Source organism: Urocitellus parryii, chromosome 12 (genome assembly GCF_045843805.1).
Source record: "Urocitellus parryii isolate mUroPar1 chromosome 12, mUroPar1.hap1, whole genome shotgun sequence".
Taxonomy (NCBI): Eukaryota; Metazoa; Chordata; class Mammalia; order Rodentia; family Sciuridae; genus Urocitellus; species Urocitellus parryii.
Genome location: NC_135542.1, coordinates 30327626 through 30350526, shown reverse-complemented (window position 1 = coordinate 30350526; position 22901 = coordinate 30327626). Strand labels below are relative to the sequence as shown.

Here is a 22901-nt window from a genome sequence, read left to right as displayed (position 1 = left end):
TTTGCTCCGAGGGCAGGTGCAGAGTGAGGTTCCTGCCAGCCTCTGGGGGACCCGTGATTGATGTGCAGTGTTGATTCATCTTTGCAGCTTTGGCTAACTCACAGATTTTCCGCTTGAGGCGCATCGATCAGTCTTCTTGCACCTAGAGTCACCGCACTTTGGCACTCAGCATGCGGCCAATGTCAAGAGCAGACCCACCAACAGAGCTGAAGCACTCAGCCAAGCATAGAAGGGTCAGCAGAGAGGACCCTGCCAAGATGGGGACGAGGCTAGAGTGCATCTGTGACGTGCTTTCGAGGGACTGTGGGTGACTCTGGGCATGCCTGTGCCCACCCCGCTGAATAGAGGCTGGAGTGGCCCCCAAACCACCCAGAGATGGGCTCTGGTAGGATCCCAAATGAGGAGGCTCTAACCAGCAGGAACAGTCCAGAGCACTGTGGTGGGCCCCAGGGACAGTGAGGGATGGGGGCGTCCTGCCAAGGGTGTCTGTAGTGAGGGGCAGGAGTGGCAGAAGGGAGGGTAGTGTTTTGGGGGAAAAACCTAAATGCCATTCCGGAGTCTGGGAATTCAGGACCCTGCTTGGGTTCAAGCCTGCAGGACCTGCAGCCAGTGGTCATAGTGCAGCCGAGGCACTGTCCTCTCATTCAGGATGAGAGGCAAAGCTGGGACTGGGGGACTGAGTGTGCAAGTAGCCATGAGGTCCTGGGTGTGTTGATGGGGGGTTCAGAGGAATTTTCACCACGAAGGCAGAAGGAGAAATGAGGATCTGCCAATTGTGAGGCTGGCTGAGGAGGCTGCAGAAGGAAAGGCCAAGTGGTCCGAGGGGAAGGAGACCCAGGGAGGCCTCTGAGCTGTGGTGTGGACTGGGCTGTGGGCATCAGGGCTGCTGCCCTGAGGGCCACCAAAGGGGTATGCTCGGCCATTCTTGTCCCTTAGTTAGCCTCCAGGGGTGGAGCCCTGGTGCCCAGGGTCCCCTCACAGTCCCTCATTAAATAGGCCCTTCCTCATGTTCCCACGAGCCCCCAGACCCTGTGAGCAGCACACCCCTGTCCACCACCCCACCCCACCCCACAGCAGGAGGCAACATCTGAGGCAGAACCCCTCTCCGACCGTCCATGCCAGATGCCATGTACACACACTCACGCCTTAAAATTAAGGATAAGCAGAGAGATGGAGGGGAAGCTGGAGCCCCCAGCTACAGGGGCTCTTCCCAGCAGGCTCTTTGTGCTGGGTCCACGTGACAGCGGTGCCCACATCTTCCCCAGAACAACATGTGCACTGGCTCTCCACTTGAAGGAGGGACAGTCATCCTGGCGATCTTCGTCAAGTCATGAAACTGTTCCCCAAGGCTGCATTCACTGGGCTTGTGTCCCGTGAACCATGAGGTACGGGGTAAGACCAACCAAGAGCCCTGCCCCCGAGCTGGAGAACCAGGGTCCCGGACACCAGGGCCTCTCACAACTGTAAAAGGATGGCTTTCTCCTTCACTCCACATGGTGTCTTCCTTTGAGAACTCCAGAAATATTTTGTAGCCCAGGTTTTAGGCAGAGCATCAAGTTACATATAAAAAGAAAAATTTATTTAAATCAATTTTATGCAATTATATTTTCACATAATAAAAGTCACACCATTTCAAGTGCACAGTATTGAGTTTTAAGAAAATTTCTGTGTCATGAAACTGCCATCACAATCAGGATGTAGAAAAGTCACCCCATGATGCTCCCTGCACATCTGCACAGTTTTCTCACTCCATCCAAACGCCAGTCAGCTTCCTGTCCTTCTAGATTAGAGCTGTCTTCCTGGAGTTTCACGTAAATGGAATCAGACATTAGGGACTCTTTCATCACTGTCATGGTGGCTGGGAAGGAGAGAGAGAGGACAGCCAGGGATAAGACACACCCTTCAAGGACATGCCCCTGACCGACTTCCTGCAACTAGACTTGTTCCTGAAGCTTATGTCTCCCCCGATAGGGCCATCAAATTGTGAATCCACCATTGTATTGATCCACTGTGGAGCTCAGACCCCTCAAGGGGCAATCCCTCCCTGAGAGCCCCACCTCTGAGCCTTGCTGCATGGGGACTGAGCCTTTGAGGACATTCCAAGTCTAAACCCTAACAGTGGCCTCAGGAAAGCAGCACTCCTCTTAGGAGCCTGATGGTGCAGAGCTCTGAGAATGAGTAGCAGCTAAGGTGGGAGCTTCCCTCACCTGGGAAGTCCTGCGAACCACTTCCCTGTGCAATAGGCCATGACATCCTCACCCAGATCCAGGGGACAGGGACAGACCCACCTCCTGCATTGCAGCTGGTGTGTGAGATACCTGCACTGTGGGTGCCGCTCCGCGTCAGTCTGCACAGAGCATGAGATGTGTATCACTAGCCCCACTGGGAAAATGAAGAAAACCAGGCTCACGAAGGTGGAGAAATTCACCCCAAACTAGTAAGGCCCTGTGCTCGGTATTTGCTTCCCTGTGTGTTCCTGTGCTCAGGACTCTCAGCCCAGGCCTTTAGGACAGGGGCCCACAGCCTCCCACACACACCTCCCCTCCCCCATGCCTCCCCCCTACCCCACACCCACCCAAGTTGTTGAAGATGGTAGGTGGGGCCTGCCTCCCCCTGCAGCTGGCTGTCCCACAGCCCAGCGTCTCAGCCTCCAGTTCTGCTGCCTGCTCTTGGGTTCTCACTGTTCCCTTCATGCTCAAGGCTGGGCTCTGCCTCCCTGGATTTAACTGTCCATCTTCCAGGACACAGCCTTGTTGTCCCTTTCCATTTTTCAGGCCAGCCTGACGGTATGGATATGCTTGGCCCATGCTGGCCTGGCCTGTGGCCAGAGGACTTGGACCACCTGAGACGTCCACACCTCACCCAGTGCCTGTTTGATGGGAGTGAGCAGTGACACCAAGGTCTCGAAGAGGGCTGCCAGGGGACAGTGCGTTATTTCTTAGGACTCTTGCTTGCAAGTGCCAGAAGCTTTGGGATCACCTGTGCCCAAAGGAGGGATATGCTGGGGACACTTACATAGCACAGGTAAGGCAGCAAGGACGCGGCCCCAGAGTCAAGAACCGAGGATAGAATACTGCTCTCCTTCTTCCCTTCACTGTGTCTGTGTCCACTTACATCCCTCCTAACCTTGAAGACCTTCCGCATGAAGAGGAGAGCAAGAGCAGCAGCCTGACCCAGACCTTCTCCATCCGAAGGGGATTGTCACAGTTCCCAATCGCAACTGACAACTCTCAGGGGAGAGTTCTGATGGACATGCATGAGGAGGGACCACCCTGGATCAGTCCGCCTTGGCCAGGGAAGCAAGTATCCACAACCAGACTGGATGGCTCCAGCCCCATCCTTAGACCTCTGGACTGGACCGCTCCAGCCTTTAACACACAGAGTATTAAAATGGCTTAGTTACAGATTTTAATTAAATGTTTTACTTTTGCACATGTGTCATGATGGGTAAAATTGTGGCATATGCAGTCGAGGGGAGAAATAAAGAATGTCCACATGCTTCTGCCCCTGTTCAATGCTTTACTCACTCAAATTACTCCATACATTTTCACCCTATAGGTTCTTAATCAAGAAAATGACAATCCTTAATGCTAGGCACTGCAATAGACATAATCAATTCACAGCAAACAATTCTAGATTAATTAATTCACAGCAAACAATTCTAGATTAATTCTAAGCACTGCAAAACACCCTTAATCATGATAGGCTAATGACAGACATTCCCTCTGCATGCTAAGTTCAAAAGTCTTAAGCCTTAAGCTTTATGTCCAGCGGATGCACACTCACTCAGACTGTGGTGACCAGGTCCAGAACCAAGTCAGGCTTTTCTTGGCGTGGAGTGGATGACCAGTTGAGGAGAGGGACATAGGGAGAAGTTGCAGTTCTCTCCAAGGTCCAGACGAGTGGTAGAGTTTGAGAGCGGTAGAGCGAGGATCAAGCAGAGGATCAGGAAATGATGACAAGTGATGGGATGTCAGGTCCTCTTCAGGCTCTCTAGCTCCAGTGCATCCTTGTTCTGGCTGCTGAATCCCTGTTCACTTGCTCTATTATTTATACTAAATTTTGGGGCTTTTGACTCCCCTTTCAATCCTTATCAGCTACAACTGTATTTTTCCATGACATCATTTACCCTGGGAACAGAAACATCTGGTCTGGGGGTCTCCACCCTGATCTTCTCACCTTTCCCTCTTATCAGGGGAGGACAGCCGGCCTGAGGCTACACTCTGTTTATCAGGGTGAGGGGAAGTGACTTATCTGAGACCACACAGGAGGGCTCTGTGGGTGTGCCTGGTGAGACTTAAGGTTTCAAACTGGAGTTTTTAAAATGGAGTTGCTTAGGCTCAGGCCGAAGGCCATTCTCACAACGTGATATTCACATCTGATCATGTGACCATAAGACAGGGTCTTACCCAGGGCTCTTAACTAAGCACCCTGAAACTTCATCTTCATCTCTGGGTGTACCTGGACCTTATGTTGGGTTTCTGTATTAATATCAATATTTAAGGCAAAAGTCTGTTCACCATCAAAATTCTTTATTCAGCCCTGAATGGACTATACGGCCGGTTCTTCAAGGGTGGATCAATCTCTTCATATTTTTGTTCATTTGCAGCTGAAACACTGAAACCCCTTAGGATCACATCATACAAAAGATACAAATATGCAGGGTGCCCCTGCCTTGGGATGTGAGAGCCCCATAGGACTAGGGCCTGAGGGAACGGCAGAACCTGGCCACATCATCCTGCAAGGCACCTTCCCACCAAGTCATTGGAGAAGGTCTGCACCCTCTGCTGCTTCCCCTCCCCCAGGGTACCTGCAGTTAAGTTACAGATATTAGTCATTATATGGTGAGGCCCACATTACTAAGGAAGCCCATTCAATTTTCAAAAATTGGGGCTGGGGATGTGGCTCAAGCGGTAGCGCGCTTGCCTGGCATGCGTGCAGCCCGGGTTCGATCCTCAGTACCACATACCAACAGAGATGTTGTGTCCGCCGAAAACTAAAAAATAAATATTAAAAAAAAAAAATTTTCAAAAATTGAAGGAACGTTTTTTGGAAACTTGTTTGATAATATTATTTAGCATCAGGCACCAAAAGGTGTAAAAAACGTGCATACCCCTAAACATTCGGTTTCTGGGAATTTATCCTAACAAAATCATCATAGATACACTAAAATAAATAGCTACCAATGTGTTCATTGCTAGATTATTTTTTAATTGATAGAAATTGGAACTAGGATTAGGTGTGCTGGTGCACACCTGTAATCCCAAAGTCTTGGGAGGCTGAGGAAGGAGGATTGGAAGTTCAAGGCTAGCCTCAACAACTCAGTGGTATGCTCAGCACTTTAGTGGGACCATGCTCAAAAGTTTTATAAAGGGCTGGGGGTGTGGTTAGAGGCAAAGTGACCTTGGTATTCAACCCTCTGTACTCCCCCACCTCCACAAGGGGCTTGGGGGGAAGAAACAGAAAGAAAGAAGGAAAGAAGTTAAGAATAGGACGGGGACATGGCTCAGCAAGAAAATGCTTGCCTAGCACCTGCAGGCCCTGGCTTCAATTCCCAGTGCCACCAAAATAAAATCAAATAAATAAAAATGGAGCTAACCTACGGGTCCACTGAGGACACTGGTTAAATAAATGATGACTTAGTTATGAAACTCAGTACAACACACTGGTCAGAGTGGCAAGGTGAAGAACTGTGCAGGATCTACTTTAAGAGAAAAAAAAATGAAATACTCTTAAGGACATGGAAGAAGATCTGAGTAAATGAAAACAAACAACCTGCTCTTGAATAGAAAGACAAATGTCACGCCAACACCAATTCTTTTATATATGTTTAGTTGTCAGTGGACACTACACCTTTATTTTTTATTAATTTATTTGTATGTGGTGCTGAGGGTCGAACCCAGTGCCTCACACAGGCGAGGCAAACACTCTGCCTCTGAGCCGCAGCCCAGCTCCTGCCAACACCGACTCTACGTTGATCTACAAATTCAGCATCATTCCGACCAAGAAGAGAACAGTAGGACAGAGTGCAGAGGGCAGGGGGGCCTCTCAGGACAGCCAGCTGACTCCTCTAACATGAACCCCGGGGTGTAACACTGCAACCATAAAAGCAGAAAAATGGGGAGAGTTTTGAATTTCAAACTATCAGTTTTAGTGTGGGAAAGGCCCCTGCAGAACACGATCCGTGTAGTCCCAAAATTATGAAAATATGACTACATAAAATTTTTTTTCTTTTTTAAAGATTCTAACTCAGTACACATAAAATTTTGACAGGAAGAAATACCATGAGCTGTCTGATGAAGAAAGTGACCAGCTGAGAATGATGTCGGAGTGTGGATGATGGACAAAGCCTCCTTTCTCAATATGTAAACATTTAAAAATGAATCAATAAGGAAAACACCCCTAAGAATATGGGCATCTACCGTTACAGAGCTTCACGTCCCATGTGTTGGAACGATGTTTTTAAAACACTTGTACTTAGCTTCACTGAGGAGTGAGCTTCATCTGCGGCTGCCTGTGCCAGCGGCTTGTGCCCTTCCCCTGCTGCCCTGTGTCCCTCGGTGGAGGGGAGGGAGAGCACTGGGGACTGGATGGAGCGTGTTGTGTTCCCTACAAGCCTGGTCCTGTCAAAACGAACCCCACTACTACGTATGACTCTAACGCTCTGATAAACGCATAAAAGGAGTCATTTCTGTTTATATAAAAACCCTGCCTGACCATTTTCCAAACATCGTCGTGCCACTCCGCCTTCCCACTGTGGCCAAGACACGGGCCTGAGATGGCCAACTTATGGCCGCTTGCACCACAGTTTGGAGGTTTGGTCGATCCGCCCTGCTGCTTTGGGGCCCCTGCCGAGGCAGCACCTCACAGCAGGGCCAGTGGCAAAATAAAGCCAGTCACCCCTGGCCAGGAAGCAAAAGAGAAGGGGAGGACTGGCTCCCCCTGAGGAGCTCCCACTGGACCCCACCTCTGAGACTCCATCTGTGGACAGCCCACCCTGGGAACAAGCCTTTAATACACAGGCCTGCAGGGGACAGTCGGGACTGTCCAGCTGCTAGATCAGTCCTAGTAATTGTAGCCATTCTTCGGTGTCTGCAGAGAGAAACGCCTCGGGTTCCCATTTCTATTTCCCTAATGATGGATGGTGCTAAACATCTTTTCATGCATTTTTATTTTGCCGTTTTTATTTTTTTCTTGGTGAAATGTCTGTTCAAACATTACATAATCTAAGGACCCTGCCTTCTTAGTCCACCATGTCTGGGCCTGTCTCAGTTGACTGATTTCTCGTCTGCTTGGAGTCAGGATCTCTACCTGATGATTCTTGTTTGTGTGTCACACTTTGGCTTAGCCCGTTTTCCTGCTGTTATGACAGAACATCACAGACTCCATCATTTATTTGAAAAGGAAATGTGTTTCTCAGAGCTCTGGAGATTGGGCAGCCCAAGGCTGAAGGGTCACATTGGGGGCCAGTCTTCCTGTGGCATGGTAACCCAGCAAAGGCCTCGCCTGGTGAGAGCAAGGGGACTGGGGCCAGAGAAAGCAGAAGAAGCTGCGTTCTGCCGATGTCTTGGGGGGCACCAGAATCAGGAGGCACCACAGCTTTGTAGGTTCAATCAGCAATTCTTTATTCCCGATCTCACACCAGCCTCCACACACGTTCAGGGGCAATTCCCAATATGTCTGATCCCAAATCCTACTCCAAGAGGCTTTTTTCAAATCCCATTTGAATCTCAGGAGAACTCAAGGGGAACAAGCAGCAGGAACACCCTAATCCCAGCAGCAATAATCTTCAACCTCAACTTCCCTAAAACTCCTATTGTCACGCCCTAAACCCAAGGACGGAGATACTTCCTGCAGGAATACACCCTAATCCTGGATCCACCCTGGTGATTGAGCAGGGTCACCTTTCGCAAACACACAAGCAAGGTCGCAGCAAATTTCCAAGGCAAGTCCATTTAACATGGGGTACACTGGCAAGGATTACGATGTGTCATACCTACTTGGTAATGGCCCTCAGCAGTGTTCCCTATGGCTAACCCTCCTGGGGAGATCCACCTCAACTCTCTCGGGGCCCCACCTCCCCAAACAGCAGCGGCCAGGTAAATTTCCACCCACCTTCTAGAGGGATGTTCCAGCCATAGCAGAGCTGTGGATTTTATTATAGTGGGTACTCAATTTCTTCAAGGTGTATGTCCAAGCACATGTAAGGTGCTTGGGATCAGTTTGAGCCTTTTGAAGCTTGATTTTAAATTTTAAGGAAGGTCAGTGTTTCAAGACTCATTTAGTCCCACGAGTAAGATGGTATCCTTCTGGGGACTCTGTGTGCTGTGTGCGTGGTGTGTAAGAGGCCTCTCTGTTTCAGCTGGTGTGAAGATAACCACCCGTGTTGCGTGGCCTCCTTCTTCCCAGTAGAGCCCCCCCTCCACCAAGCCCTGGTCTATGCCTCCCCTGCTCTGTGGTTGCTGGGCTCTGGGTTCTCCACCTGCTGGGACAGGGACTGGTGAGTCCAAGACTCTCCTCATTTCCATCTCCCTGGTTTCTACTTGTTTACAATAGGAGGAGGGCCTTTCCCCTGGTGATTGGCGCTTCATGGGGGAAGCAGAAGTCTTTTTCCCATTTTCCATTTAAAGAATCCTAGCCAAGAACTTCACCCAGTTTGTCTGGTGACCCTCCTGCTTCCATGAGCCAATCAAGGTGGGGACAACAAAGGGCAAAGGGCGCAGAGTCAGGATTTCTAAGGTTGGAATGTGGGAGAATCAGTCCCCTGTAAAAAGTGGAGAGCTCTTTTCAGAAGCAGGAAGGGCATGCGCGGGGGGTGGCAGAAAGAAAGAAGACGCAGGTTCATACAAAAAGGATCTCAGAGTGGAGCAGGAGACGGGCTGTAGGAGCCCCATGGTCCAGAAGGCTGAGTTCATTCCCAGCCCACGTTTTCCAGGGTCAAGGACAACACAGAGGGCCCAGTGTGCAGAGATGCCTTGTGCAACAGTTGCACTGAGATAGATAGAGGTTTGCAGGGCTCTCCTCTGCCTCCCCTCCTCTGCCCGACAGCCCTGGGCTGGGAGGAGCCCTCTCCCACCTCTCAGGAGAGAGCTGGGGCTGGTCTATTCTTCTAGACTACACACATTTGAACCCCATGAAGAGTTTTATTTTGGTAACTGAAACTCCTGTTCTTCGCAACAGTTGAACCTGAGAATTCCACCTGAAGTGTGGAGCGTGCTCTGGGAAGGAGGCAGTGCGGGTTCCATCCTCTTCTGATAATGCCCATAACCCATCTTCCAACCTCTCCAGGGTGTGTGGAGGGCTCAGGAAGGACGTCTCAGGAGGCCACCTTGGTGCCTGCTCTCCTGGTCTGGTTTTGGCATTCCATCTGCCTAGTGAGTGTTTCAAACCTTCCTCTGCAGAGACTTGTTTAACTCTTTCCCCTTGAGTGAGGTATGGTGAGGCCAGAGGCAGACCAGGAGAGGGGAACTGGAGTTCCACACTTCTGTTCTCCCAGTTCCCTCGGGGATCAGGGCTCAAGCAGGGTCACAGTCAGAGGAAGGGAGGACCTGTCAGCAAACACCACCCTGTGGTTTAGGAGGGCAGAAAAGCCGCAAGAGGAATACCAGGCTCAGGAAGGGCTGACTGATGGTTCCAGTGGGCTCTGGCCAGAGCTGTCTCCAGTGTCTGGTCCTTGACCCTGGGGTGTCTAGAGTGGCCGCATAGTGGCCTGGAGCGTGAGAATGTGATAAGAAGGGAACTGACTCGTCTCCAGCCAGGACCTTGAAACTGAGTCAAACAGCATTTACAAACCTCACATCTCAGGTGGGTTGTGGGTTCCCTGGAGACGCCTGACCACAGAGGACACCAAGGTGCACCAGTCTGTCTCCTGTCTCTCCCCAGCATGTTCGTATATACACCTGCACCTCTGTACAGCCTCTATCTGGCTGGCTCTTTTCTGCTAAGGTCTGAGTTCACCTTGCCTCTTCCCCAAAGCCCTCCTGGGCGAATTCCTTAGAGAAGGCTCACACTGGGTCTCTCCTCTGCTGCGGAATGCTACAGGCTGTGAGCATCAGCAAGAGAACAGGCTCAGAGACAGCACCACAGAGGACCCGGGCTGCTGCAGGGTGGGAAGTTGGCAAAGCTGAGGACGAAGACATAGCTCTCCTGTGTACCAGAGGACCATCCAGGCCCACCACAGGGTTGAGCAAAACCGGGCTCCCGACTGGAGTGCAAAATCTAGGGGCACCATGAAATTCTGTGGTCAAGACAAATACTATTTAAAGCAATGTTCTTAAAGTACATTAAAATGTTTACGTGGGAGCCAGTGTGGCTCCTCCTGGCTCCCGACAGGGGCAGCGGCTTCCAGCTCACCCAGCCCTTCAGCAGAGGCTTGAAGAAACTAAGGCCAGCAGCGAGGCCCCGAGAGCATGGTGGCGGGAGGAGACAGCTCATAGGAAAATCCGAAGCACCTGCGGCAACAGAGCTAGGGGCAATTTGGGAACCTATGGTGGCGATCCGGTTGCAGGCAGGGACGGGATTGAGTGGGATTCAGGAATCGTCTAGGGAGACACAAGCCTAGGGTTGTTTCTTACACAGTAATGGCCTATGGGGGACAGAACGAAGAGGTCAGGTCTGGGTACAGGCCAGTCCCTCAGAAGACTAGCGCATTATCCGAGTGAGCGGTGACAGCATCCCACCCAGACAGGTGCAGATGGACTCCCAAAGACCTCGTGCGGACCTGGGTTTCCCCGGTGACACCAGGGTGGGCGGCTCCCAGTCTCCCGCAGGGTGCCCAGGGCGCGGACCCGCCCGAACTCGGCGGGGGCTGGGGCCAGCGGGCGGGGCGGTCCCGCCAGCAGCCTGACCGCGCGCCGCCCAATCGCTGCGGGCGCGGAGCCGGGGGCTGGGGCCGCCGCCCGTACGTGCCGCGGCTGCGCCGACTGCGCGAGAGCCGGGCAGGCAGAGCGCGCTCAGTCTGGCGGCGGCGGCCGTGCGCGCACTGACGTGCCGAGCGCCGCACAGCCCGCACCGAGCCGCGCTGCCACCGGGCCGCGCCGCCGCCCGCCATGGTGTCATGGATCATCTCCAGGCTGGTGGTGTAAGTGGCCTTCGCCCTCTCCCCTCCGTGCCCCCTCCTGTCCAGCCCCGGCCGCGCGCCCCTGCTGCGCGGGCCGGGGCGCCGGGCTATTAATACCCCGCGCCGCTAAATTTAGCAGGTACAGTAGCTGCCCCTGACGCCGCGGGACCCGCGTGCAGAGTCGCCCGCTGCCGAGGCGGGGGCTGCGGGGCTGCGCCTCGCCGCGCCCCAGCCGCTTTGTTCCCGGTGGACAGACTGGCAGAGGCCTCGAGGGGCGCGCCGCGGTGACACACGCGTCTCTGGGGGAGATGCCGGGGTCGCTGGGCACCCGCCCCTGCGCCACGCTTTTGTCGGGTGGAGGCAACAGACAGAGCCCAGACGCGCTAGGGGCGCTGCCCAGAGGGTCAGCGCGAGGACGGTGGGGAGACAGAGGCGGGGTCCCCGGAGGTCGGAAAATACTCCTTTTTAGGTTTCTCAGATCGACGGCGGCAAAGGCAGGATGGCTGTGAATCTTGGGGTAGACACCTGCGTCCCCCAGGTCTGATTTCTGTTGCAGGGGGTGGGAGATGGGGCAGGCGTCTTTAGGAATGCCCAGGAAGTCTCCAGGTGACAGACCGCCCCCAGGGCGGTAGCACTGACACCTCCAGGCGCAGGAGAGCAGAGTCATCTGGGGTGAGGCCCGTGAAGTCCTTGGGGATGGGCGTGGGGGACATTTTTATCCTAACCTTCCCCACCGGGGGGCAGGACAGATGTGCCACCTGCTCAGAGCAGCCAGGGCTGGCATGGGCCTGGGGTGGCTGAGGGGCACGGGCCTCGGCTTTTCTTTGTCTGAAAAAGAGGGGTCTAGAGGATTGTGCCTCATCACTGCCGGCGTTTGACACATGGTCGCGTCCCCTCCTTCACTGATTCCAGAGCAGCAGCGGGGCAGTGCTCTCAGGTCCTTCCCAGCATTGTTTTGGGCACCTCCCGGCTCTCTTCCAAAGCCAGTGCCTTGCTTCTTGCCCCCTAGTCAGTCCCTCAAGGCCCCTTCACAGCTGCCGCCAACTGTCTTTTGGCTTGAGCTGTACCTTGAGAGGGCATGCTGAATATTTAGAGGATTCCTGCAGGCAGAGCCCCATGAATGACACAGGAAAGCCTGGCAGCCCTTGCCACACCTCAAGCCTGGCCAAGGCCCTTCTTGCCTTCAGGGTGGACCGTGATCTCTACATTTATCAGTGGCTGCTGCAGGGCCCTCAGGGTGGGGCAGCAGAGGTTAGTAGGCCTGACTGGTGCTCTCTACAGGTCCACTGGGCTGGCGTGAGAGCTGAATGGGGACAGGAGACCATCTTCAGTTTTATCAGCACCACCTCCCAAAGAAGGGGGCAGCCTTGCAGAGTAAAAAGCAGACGCGGATGTGGGAGGGGTCTCTGTGACCATTCTTTTCCCAAACAACCACACTCTGCAGAACCAGACTTCAGAGAATTTAAATGACCCTGAGAATTGCCACCCCCTCAGGTCAGGGGAGGGTTGGTGGGATTTGGGCTGTTGGTCCCACTGGACTCCAAAAGGTCAAGATGGGTATCATCTGTCCCCCAGTCCCCAATTTACTATTTAAGCCCAGCGTGAAGTATGAATTATTAGCTCCACTTTTAACAAGCAATAACACCTGTTTTATTATATAAGTAATACCTGCTCATTATAGGATAACTAGAAAATGTGCATGAGCAGACTGGAAATCATCCACAGTAGCACTACACAGAGATAACTAACAATGATTTTGAGGGGCCTATTCTTTTTTAAATTTTTTTTTTTTTGGTTGTGGTTAGACACAATACCTTTATTTTATTTATTTATATTATATGGTGCTGAGGATGGAACCCAGAGCCTCACATGCTCTAGGCCAGTGCTCTGCTGCTGAGCCACAGCCCAGGCCTGAGGGGCCTATTCTTATGCATATATGCCCTTGTACTGACATTTATGATTCAAGGGAATGGTTGATGGCCCAGGACTACACATCTAGGGGAGCATCTTAGGAAGGGGGAGGAATATTATGTTTGGACTCAGAAAACCCATGGTTCAAATCCTACTTCTACCTCTTGCCAGTGGTCCCAGGTCCTAGCCCAGATCACCACAGAGCTTAGTTCACAAGCTAATTAGCCCCATGTTGCTGTTGCATTGATTTCAGTGACACACAATGGGTGAACTCCTCAGCACCTGGAGAGTCCCGAATCAATGGTGACTCCCCTTGTCCTCCTAGGTACACCACAAGAGCATGGAAGAGCTCTGGAGGGGCTTTTTCGAGCTGGATTCCCTAAGGGCCAGTAGCCTGAGTAGGTGGGCTCTGGCTCCAAGCCCCGGTTTGGCATGAGCAGCTCTCCTTTGGCTCACTTTATATGTTGGGATTTTAGGTTAACTATGATGAGGAAAATATCTGGGTTTAACTGCTAATAAAAATCACTGGTCTAGTCTGCCCCACTTCTCTGTCCAACTGCGGAGGGAAGGAATGTCCCTTGCCCAGAGACAGAGCTGAGCTGGGGAGAGGAAAGAAACTCTGGACTTTTTATTCCAAACCCCTTCCACCTTGGGCACCCTGGGGTCATGCTGAACTGAGCTCTGTCCAGCTCCTGAGCTCCCTGGGAGAGCAGCCTACAGTTCTGTCTCTAGTCCCATTTCCTGTGAGCAGTCTTTTCAAGGTTGTGTCAGCCTTTGTCACATCAAAGAACATTAAAGGAAGACCTATGTGTCCTGAGGATGGAGAGGGAGTGCCTTCCTGTCTTTGTGGTCCCAGGCACCCCCCCCCCAGGGGCCTAGAGAGGAGCAGATGGCCCCCAGGGACAGCTGCCTGAGTGCCCAAGGGCAGCGGTGACTTGTCTCCCTCTCCAACCCCTCGCCCCTCCGAGGGCTCTTTTTAAGGCACCTATGCCACCCAGCAAAGGTGGTTGCTTTGAAGAGATCAGAGGCCCTCTGTATAAGGAGGGACACCGTTTGGTGCTGTTCCCTGGGAATGGAGTCCCTGGGTGGGCATCATGACAGGCCTGTGCCCACTGGGCACAGTTCACTGAGTGGGCATCAGTTTGAGATACTCCTTTCTTGCCAGTTACTATCCTCTTTGGCATACCTGGGAAGAATTAATAAAGAACTCTTAAGGTGGGCCCTGCAGACAGACAGTGGGACGTCTGCTCAGACAGGAGGCTCGGGGCTTGCTGCTCACCTTGTATAAAATACTTTGTTTTCTTTACAAACAGCTCAAGGCCTAAGCTGCATATGTTTCACCCTGGGGAGGATATGTTCACATGTACCTCGAGGGAGGGGGACACAGACGTTCTGTGACTTGGGAGAATGTGCCCTTTTGTAGCATTTACTCCAAGAATCAAATGTTACTTCATTGTCTCTGGACCCAGTTTTGGCCAAGGTCCAGATGGGTGGCTGAACAGAGCTTCCCAGGGCAAACCCCGCTCACTGTGCAGGGAAACAGGCTTACCTCAATAAGGGTTTCTGAATGACCCACTGCTGGGCAGGAAAAAAATTCCTTCCACCCTGAACATCTTTTTAGTTTTAGGAAAGCACAGGGTGGTGCTCAAGACAGAAGCTTAGCTTAATGGCTGATTATCTGGCCACGTCCCAGGAGAGCACTGTGGGGGGCTCCTCCTGGGTCAGGATGTGAACCTGCAGGAGAGGAAGGAATGTGGGTTGTCCTCAAGACTCCTTATCACTGCAAAGCAAGCAGAAAAACACAAACCCTTAAACATAGGCTTGGCTCCTTGGGGGCGCTGCCGTGTGCCCCCCCCCCCCCAGGGAGCTGGGTCAGAGGAAAAGCTCGGGAGGGAGTGCAAGGGTTCCAGGTCGGAGTCTAAGGGCACCACGGCCCACCTGCCCACCTGGGGACCAGGTCCTAGGAGTCCTCCTGGCTCTAGGGTCCCTGCTCTTCCAGGCCCCTTCCCCCACCTGGCCTGGCTGCACCACATCTATTCCTAAGCAGGAGGTGTCCTCAAGGAAGTGACAAACGCCAGCTTGGACGTCACTGCGGTTCAGCTGCCTCATCGTTGCCCGCCTGCTGGGAAGTGGCTGCTGAGGCTTGTCCCCACTGTATGGGAGGCTAGCTGACAAGGGGCCTCACCTGCTGGTTACCAGTCCTCCCTCCTTCCTTCTGAAAAGGGCATCTTCCTTGCAGGTGTATTATTAGGGGTGGAAGTTCATTGCCGAGGACGAGGACGAGCCTCACATGTGCCCTGGTCACCAGCTACCAATAAGAGCTGCAAGTGCCTGCCCTTTGGCTCTGAGGATGCTCTCCTCTACTTCTGGGCTTTCGAAGGCCCTGAGGGATTGGTGGATGGATAATTATATACAAATCATTTGTTCCGAACCTTCAGATCTTGTCTGTCTTCACACAGAATTACATTGTTGACCCTTTGGGGAGTTTTAGTGACTCCTTAGAAAAAGGGAATGTTGTTAAAGGACAGGATGTTTGGTGCATGGTGGAGGAGTTGGGAGGAGCCTCCATGGGCAATCAGGGCAGCCCTTCAGGCGTGGCGCGGGTGCTCAGGGCAGGGCTAGCACACCCATTTCATCTCTAGCTGCCATCTCTAGCTGCGGCGTGAGCTGCCTGGGAGGAGCACAAGGCTGGGCTGGGTTCAGTGGGGGAAGGAGTCCCAGATCCTGCAGGGAAGGGGACTTTCTTCCTGCATGCTGGTCCAGGGTGGGCTCTCCCAGGCCTAGCCTGTTCCCAATCAGGAGAAGTGTGCCCACTGTGAGAGGTACCCGACTGATAACCAGAGCACCCACTGCCCCGTTCCCATCCCTTCCCGTCCTGCCCCGGCCACACCTTCAGACACCTGGCTCCTTGGGTCCCAGATGCTGCAGCCAGCACAGGGAGCTGTCTAGCTGGTGCTCTCCACTCCACCTCCTTCCTCTTAGGATCATGGTACAACTGAGTCCCTTCTCCTTTGCTCTCTTGACACTGACAGCCGGGTTTTGGTTGGTGGCACTTCCCCGTGCACGTTTGCAGTTGTGCTCTTTCTGGCTTATCCTTGGGGACTGTGAATAGTACTTCAGGCTGCAGAGCAATCCTGTTCTCTCTGGTCACACACCCGTCCACTTCTGCTCAGTGGGAAGGGAAGGCAGGGGCTCAGGCCCAGGAGTGCACTTCCCTGGATACGGCATTGGTCCAGAGGTAGGCATGTGACTGGACTGAGCCAGCAGAGCTTCCCAGGGCTTCTTGATTTGGATCTGGGAGAAGAGCTGCACCTACAGGGCACGGAGTTGGAAAGATGTGGCCGTGGGTACTGGCACCTGTTGAACCCCAGCCCCTGGGGCAGGCGGGTGGGCCTGAGTGGAAAGGGCGGGAAAGCAAAGGTGGGCAGAGGGACATGGCCGAGGGAGGAAGGGGCATGTCCGCTGGTTCCCCAGGTCCCGTTCCTGACCTTGCGTGGCTCAATGTCTGTCCTTAGGGCTGGGATGGAGTGGGCTGGGTTGTGCTGTGACTCTCACCTGTGTGGCTCGAGATACAGAGGTCCCTTCTGTGCTCTGTGCTCTCTGTTCAACGTGGGCTGGCCAAAGCTCTGCCGGTGGTAACCTCGAGACCCAGGTGATGCCATCGTATTCTCTTGGGTGTTACTGCCACATTGGACATAGGATGGACTGTGGAATCTTAAGTACCTCCACTGGGAAGTGGAAGCCTGTCACCTCTGCTCTGGCCGTGCCTGAACTTGAGCAGTGGGGGGTTGTGTGGTCACCCAGGTGTCCATGAACAGCCGGGAACTTCCGGAAGTGAGCAGTGAAGTACCCCACCAGCTCTGCACACTTGGACCTGTCCTTGGCACCAACGGGCTGTCTGCCCCGCTCTGGGGCCCTGGCACTGCCTTTACCTTTACCTTGGAAATCTCTGGCTCCCTCCCTTTCATTTCCTTTTCTTTGTTCTGTTTTGAAGGTCAAAACAGGAGGAGGAAGCCTTGGTGGTCTTCATGGTTTTCTTATTCTTTTTAGCCATACATGACAGTAAGATGTATTTTGGAAATTCTACAGTGTGACTTACTCTATGGCGGATCCCAGTCTGTGGCTGGGCCTTGATTTTGAAGAAAGATCAGGGAATATAAGGGCTGGTGCTGCCTGTGGCCAGTGCGCTGGCTCCCCACCACCACTGTGTGCCTTCTCGTGTCCCAGGCTGCCTTTCTCCACGAGGCCCCACTTGCTCTCCTAACTGGAGGAAGAGTCCTATCTTCTGGGTTCCCAGAGGGGCTTTGGCACTTTGCACCTTGTGATATCATGGTCTGTGCACTGTCTCCCCTTATGGGCCATTTTTCTTCCTCTCCCTCTTCTCTCTTTGCATGCAGTAGGTGCCTAACACATGCCTATGGCTCATGAGTGAGTTACAGACTCCCTATTCAAGGCGTGGTCTGGACACAGGGTGTGGTCACCTGGAGTTCCAGGCGAGGGTGTGTTGGGGTTGGGTACCTGTCACCCACCCACATGAGGGTGCCCTCATTGGCTGCAGAGCTGGATTTGCGCCAGGCTGTGTGCTGGCCCCAAGGGGTCCTGACCTGCTCTGGGAGGTCTGAGACCAGCCAGGTGCCTTGTATAGGTGGCTGCCTAATGACCACCAGTAAAATCTGTCACCTCTAGGCTTGGGGCTGGCATGGGGCTGCCCAGTGAGCCTAGGGTGGGGCTGGCGGGTCAGGCTGCTGAGGACAGTGGGCTGCAGCCCTCCTGGAGAGAGGGAGGGCTGGCGGTGGGGGGGTGTTCTGGAGTCTCCTGGAGTCCCGGTTGGGTTCTGGAACCTGTGAGGACTTTCCATGAGCGCCTGCAGCTCAGAACCCCTGGCCTATGGGTCTCCCTCCTGAGCAGTTGGGGATCCTGGTTGCCTGTGGGCACTTCCGCCCAGGCCTGTGTGCGGCGAAGGCCTGTTGAGAAGTCTCAGCTCCACCTTCACAAGGCCCCCGTCAACCGTGGCTCACACCTCCACGGCTACCACCCCGCTCCAGCCCTGGACTGCTCACCTGGACCTTCCAGAGCCCTGCTGCTGTCTCCACTTGTGTTCCTGCCCCTCCAGTGATTCACTTGAGATGTGCTATTTGGATAAGGCTTCTGTGTGTGCCAAGGTTCACATGTGAGAAGCTTGGTCCTCCGTGAGTGGCATTGGAGGTGGGGCTTTGGGGAGGTCCTTCAGCCCAGCTGGGACATGACCTGTCCTCTCTGGCTTCCCTAACACTCGATTTCTTCCTCCCCATGTCTCACCCCATTGCCATTCACCAGGAAGTCACACAGCCAAGGGGCCCTCATCAAAAACCTATGCAATGCTTTTTGGACTTTCAGCCTCCAAACACTGAGCTCAGTAAACTCTTTTCCTTTTAAAGTGAGCCTGCCTCTGGTATTTTGTTATAGTAATTGAAACAGACTAATACAAAATGTAAGATTGGTCACCTCTTTCCCTTGCTGTTGAATAGCTGTCCGTAAATTCCCACCCCATGGAAAACCCAGCTCAGATTCCTTACCATTCTCAACAGGACAGGCTCCTGCCCCCTCTGACCTCACCTTGGGCTGCTCTTCTGGGAAAGAACCATGTCCACCCAGCAGGCTTTGTCCTTGTTTCTGCCTTTGCCCCCAGCTCTGCCCTGGGCTGCCATGCCCTTCCCCGTCCAGTTAGGGCTCTGCTCACGTCCCCTCCCCCAAAGGGCTCTACCATGACCACCTTCTCAGAACCCCCTTCCCGTCACCCCCTCCCCTGGGGTTCCTGGAACTGTGCTTTTGATTCGTTTTCTTGTTCATGTCCCTCTCCCCCAGCCTTGGTCTCCATCACTGTCCACACTCATCTTGTTCACAGCTGTTTTCCCAGGTCTGGAGCAGTCCTGAGCACACAGTAGGACATTTGGGTAGTTTCTGCATTTTCCTTTCCCCCTTTGCTCTTGGAAAGGGTGGTGTAGTGAGCTCTCAAACGTGTTCCCGGCTGCACAGGTGCCTTGGGATTGGAATGGCCGAGGCATGGGGCATCTGCATTTATGCCTATGAAGAATGGTTCAATATTTTCTTTGAGATGAGAAGATCATTTTCAACACACAGTTTATAGAAACTTGATCTGTGATGGTGTCAGGAACTTAATCCCTCTACACCTCGGTTTTCTCATCTGTAAAATGAAAGATTTGATTTCTGTTCCTGGAAATATGTAAAAATAAATAGTCTGCAAACCCTCCCTAAAGCTGAAGTTAAAACTTGTAAAAAACTTGGATGAAATATCACAGCAGCCCTCTTACAGGCTTAGCTGGACTTTTAAGTAATGATGGGTGGTTTCCAGGATACAGAGAGGAATCACTGAAGTTAGAAACCTGGAGGACAGGTTACAGTGATGAAGGACTTGGCGGCCAGGTGTGTGTATGTCATGTCCTTCTGCCCAGTGACCTCCTAATGACTTTCCAGGTTGGCAGCCTGAGCAGCTAGTCCCAGTTGGGGGCCAGGACTCCACTTTCTGAAAATGTTTTAATGTGGGAAAAGGAGAGCTGTGCTTTGTGGTCAGGACGTGGGCCAGGGGGCACTAGAAGTCTTGACAGAAAGAAAAGTTCCCATTGATGGGCACTAACCGTGCCCTGGGCTGCCTCACAAGGCAAGGCCTTCCGACCTGCAGACTGTTCTGAATACTTCTTTTGTAGTGGTAGGTAGTGGTGCAGGGAGAGAGAAGAGTTACAGGGAAGATCTTCAGTCTTGCTGGTTAGGACTTCACTCCTGCCCAGGAGTGATGATTGATTGATTTGCTCATTGCTGGGTTGATGGATTCATTGATTTGCTCTTTTATTGACCATTTGCTATGTGCCAGGCACTACTCTGGGCACCAGGGATATAAAGATGAATGAGTTATGGTCCACCTCTGAAGAGCCAGTTTCTGGACATGGGACCTGATCTCAAGGGTACCTCCTGCCTGGCCAGGGCTCTTTTTACCATATGTACCCAAAATACGAACATAGGTACGTAATCTTCATTGTAAGAATGTATGCACTTACTTATCCTTGAGCTCTTTTGGTACTGGGGATTGAACCAGGGTGCTTAACCACGGAGTCACATCTCCAGCTCTATTTTATTTTATTTTATTTTTAAGAGAGAGTGAGTGAGAGAGAGAGAGAGAGAATTTTTTTTTTTTAATATTTATTTTATAGTTCTCGGCGGACACATCTTTGTTGGTATGTGGTGCTGAGGATCGAACCCGGGTCGCACGCATGCCAGGTGAGGGCGCTACCGCTTGAGCCACATCCCCAGCCCTCTATTTTATTTAGTCAGGGCTTTGCTGAACTGCTTAGGCCCTTGCCAAGTTGTTGAGGCTGAGTTTGAACTTGGGATCCTCCTGCCTCAGCCTCCTGAGCTGCTGAGATTACAGGCGTGCCCCACCACACCCGGCTCCATTGAATTCTTGACGGATATTTGGGTAGTTTCTAGATTTTCCTTTCCCCCTTTGCTCTTGGAAAGAGTGGTGCAGTGAGCTCTCACGTGTATTCCGGGCTGCACAGGTGCCTCGGGGTTGGAATGGCCGAGGCATGGGGCATCTGCATCTTCCCGCAACTGACTATGTAGCCCGGGAAGCCTTCCCTTCCTGGAATTGTGAGGATGTTCTTCTGTGTTACTCCTAATGGTTTTGCAGTTTTCCTGACCCATCTGGAATTGATATCTATAAATGACGTGAAACTGCAGCCAAAATTCTTTCTTTTCCATATGAGACCATTTATCCATCAGCAGGTTCATCCGCATGGCAGGGCCCCACCCCATCATCTTGAGTTGTGTGGTCCTGGGTCTGTTCCTTCTCTTCATGCTGTACACAGAGCCACCTGCCTGGCCCGCACCAGCACCTGTCCTGATCACCAGTGCTCTGGAGGGGTCTCTGGCTTATTGAGAGTTAGTGTTGAATTATGTGCTTCATTCAACACACACACAGCTTCCCAAACCTGTTGGTATTTGATTGGAACAGCATGGAAGGCACAGAGCGACAGAGAACTGACAGACAGGGGCACACCAGTCCACAGTGTGGCATCCATTTATGTAAGTCTTCTCTGTCGACCTGCAATAAAATTTTGTAATTGTTGCTGTAAACATCAGCCAGGCCATTCTTTAGATTTATTTTCAGGTGTGTGATGTCCGTCAGTGCCATCATATTTAGCATCTTTTTTGGGGGGGCGGTGTTACTGGGGATTGAACTCAGGGGCACTCGACCACTGAGCCACACCCCAGCCCTATTTTGTATTTTATTTAGAGACAGGATCTCACTGAGTTGCTTGGCGCCTTACTTTTGCTGAGGCTGGCTTTGAACGCGTGATCCTCCTGCCTCAGCCTCCTGAGCTGCTGGGACTATGGGTGAGGCCACCACATTTATGGCTTGTATTTTGGATCCATGTGCAGCTGCCTATTGGTGAAGTGGCCTCCCAGGCCTTGGGTTCTCCTGGATTCTCCTTGGTCACACCCTCTAGGGTGTGTCTTTGCAGTTACACTGGCTGCCCTGCCCTTGGTCCCCAGCACCTGGTGACTGCAGGTGGCGAACCCAGAGCCCCAGAAGGGCTGGGGTGACTGCTGGGGTTTCGAGGGTGAGCGTCATTACTTGAGAGCCAGTTTGCTAAGAAAACTTTTATAAGGAATGGTGTTGTGTCGGGTGCTCCTCATGAGATCGCTGTCGGCCTGTCAAGAGGCAAACTGTGCAAATAATCTTACCGTTAGTTCCACCCAGCCCTCCTGGATAGACTCTGGATAGTTTGTGGAGATTGGGTTGCTTTCTCCAATAGAACTGGCTAGTTGGATTATCAGGGCCATCTTGAGTTGGTTTTCATAAATGATGTGAAGCAGAAGCCCCCAATTTTTGTTCTTTTTTTCATGTGAAAAACCAATTGTCCAATTTGTAATGAATTTATTTATTTTATAACCATTTATGATTTCTTTTTCTATGGGAAGATTTTAAACTACGAATTCAGTTTCCTTAATGGCTGTAGATTTCCTCTTTCTTCTTGGATCAACATTGTTTTAGGACTTAATCTGAGTACATTTTTCAAATTTGCTGACAGCTGACAAAGCTGTGTCTCTGGCTGCTCCTTCTTCTGTGCTCGCCGTGGGCATGTGTCAGACCCATTCCTGGGGCTCCGCCTGACGTCTTTCTCTGCTACTGTTGCATTATGGACCCTGCATGTCCTCAGCCATGGCCAGTCAGCTGCTGAACACATCCATCTGTGTTGAAATCTCAATTGTCGTATTTTAGAAATCCTGTTTAGTTCAGTTCCAGACAGCGTGAGTGCATCATATACTGCCTGTTCTTTTTATATATATTAAATTCACTTTCATTCCTCTAAACATATTCGACATGTTTATGTTGGGTTTGGGGGTCTCATTGTTCTGGCATCCCAGGCATCCCAAATTGTCTTTTTTTTTTTTTTAAAGAGAGAGGGAGAGAGAGAGAAGAGAGAGAATTTTAATATTTTATTTTTTAGTTATCGGCGGACACAACATCTTTGTTTGTATGTGGTGCTGAGGATCAAACCCGGGCCGCACGCATGCCAGGCGAGCGCGCTACCGCTTGAGCCACATCCCCAGCCCCCAAATTGTCTTTGAAGGGCAGTTCAGCCATCCCATCTCTGCTTCTGTTGGCTGTGTGTGTGTGTGTGTGTGTGTGTGTGTGCATGCGCCTTACTTTTGCTGAGGCTGGCTTTGAACGTGTGATCCTCCTACCTCAGCCTCCCGAGCTGCTAGGATTATGGGTGAGGCCACCACATTTATTGCTTGAGGTGTGTATGCGTGTACCTGTGTGCATGTGTGTGTGTGCGTGTGTGTGAATGAGCGTGTATGCATGTGTGTGCATGTACATGCATGTGTGTGTGCAACGTGTATGTGCATGTGTGTGTGTGAGCGTGTG

At 52.2% G+C, this 22901-nt stretch overlaps 1 protein-coding gene across 6 annotated transcripts in view; it reads left to right on the top strand.

Moving 5' to 3' along the window:
* Positions 1-10945: 10945 nt before the first annotated feature.
* The window catches only part of Reep1 (receptor accessory protein 1), an 83656-nt gene continuing 71700 nt past the window's right edge, over positions 10946-22901 (top strand). For all 6 annotated transcript variants that reach the window (XM_077791958.1, XM_026409467.2, XM_026409468.2 and 3 more), the window contains exon 1: positions 10946-11080. In XM_077791958.1, coding sequence (XP_077648084.1) covers positions 11049-11080 — 32 coding nt within the window. In that variant the 5' untranslated portion in view covers positions 10946-11048. The remainder of the gene's footprint in view (positions 11081-22901) is intronic.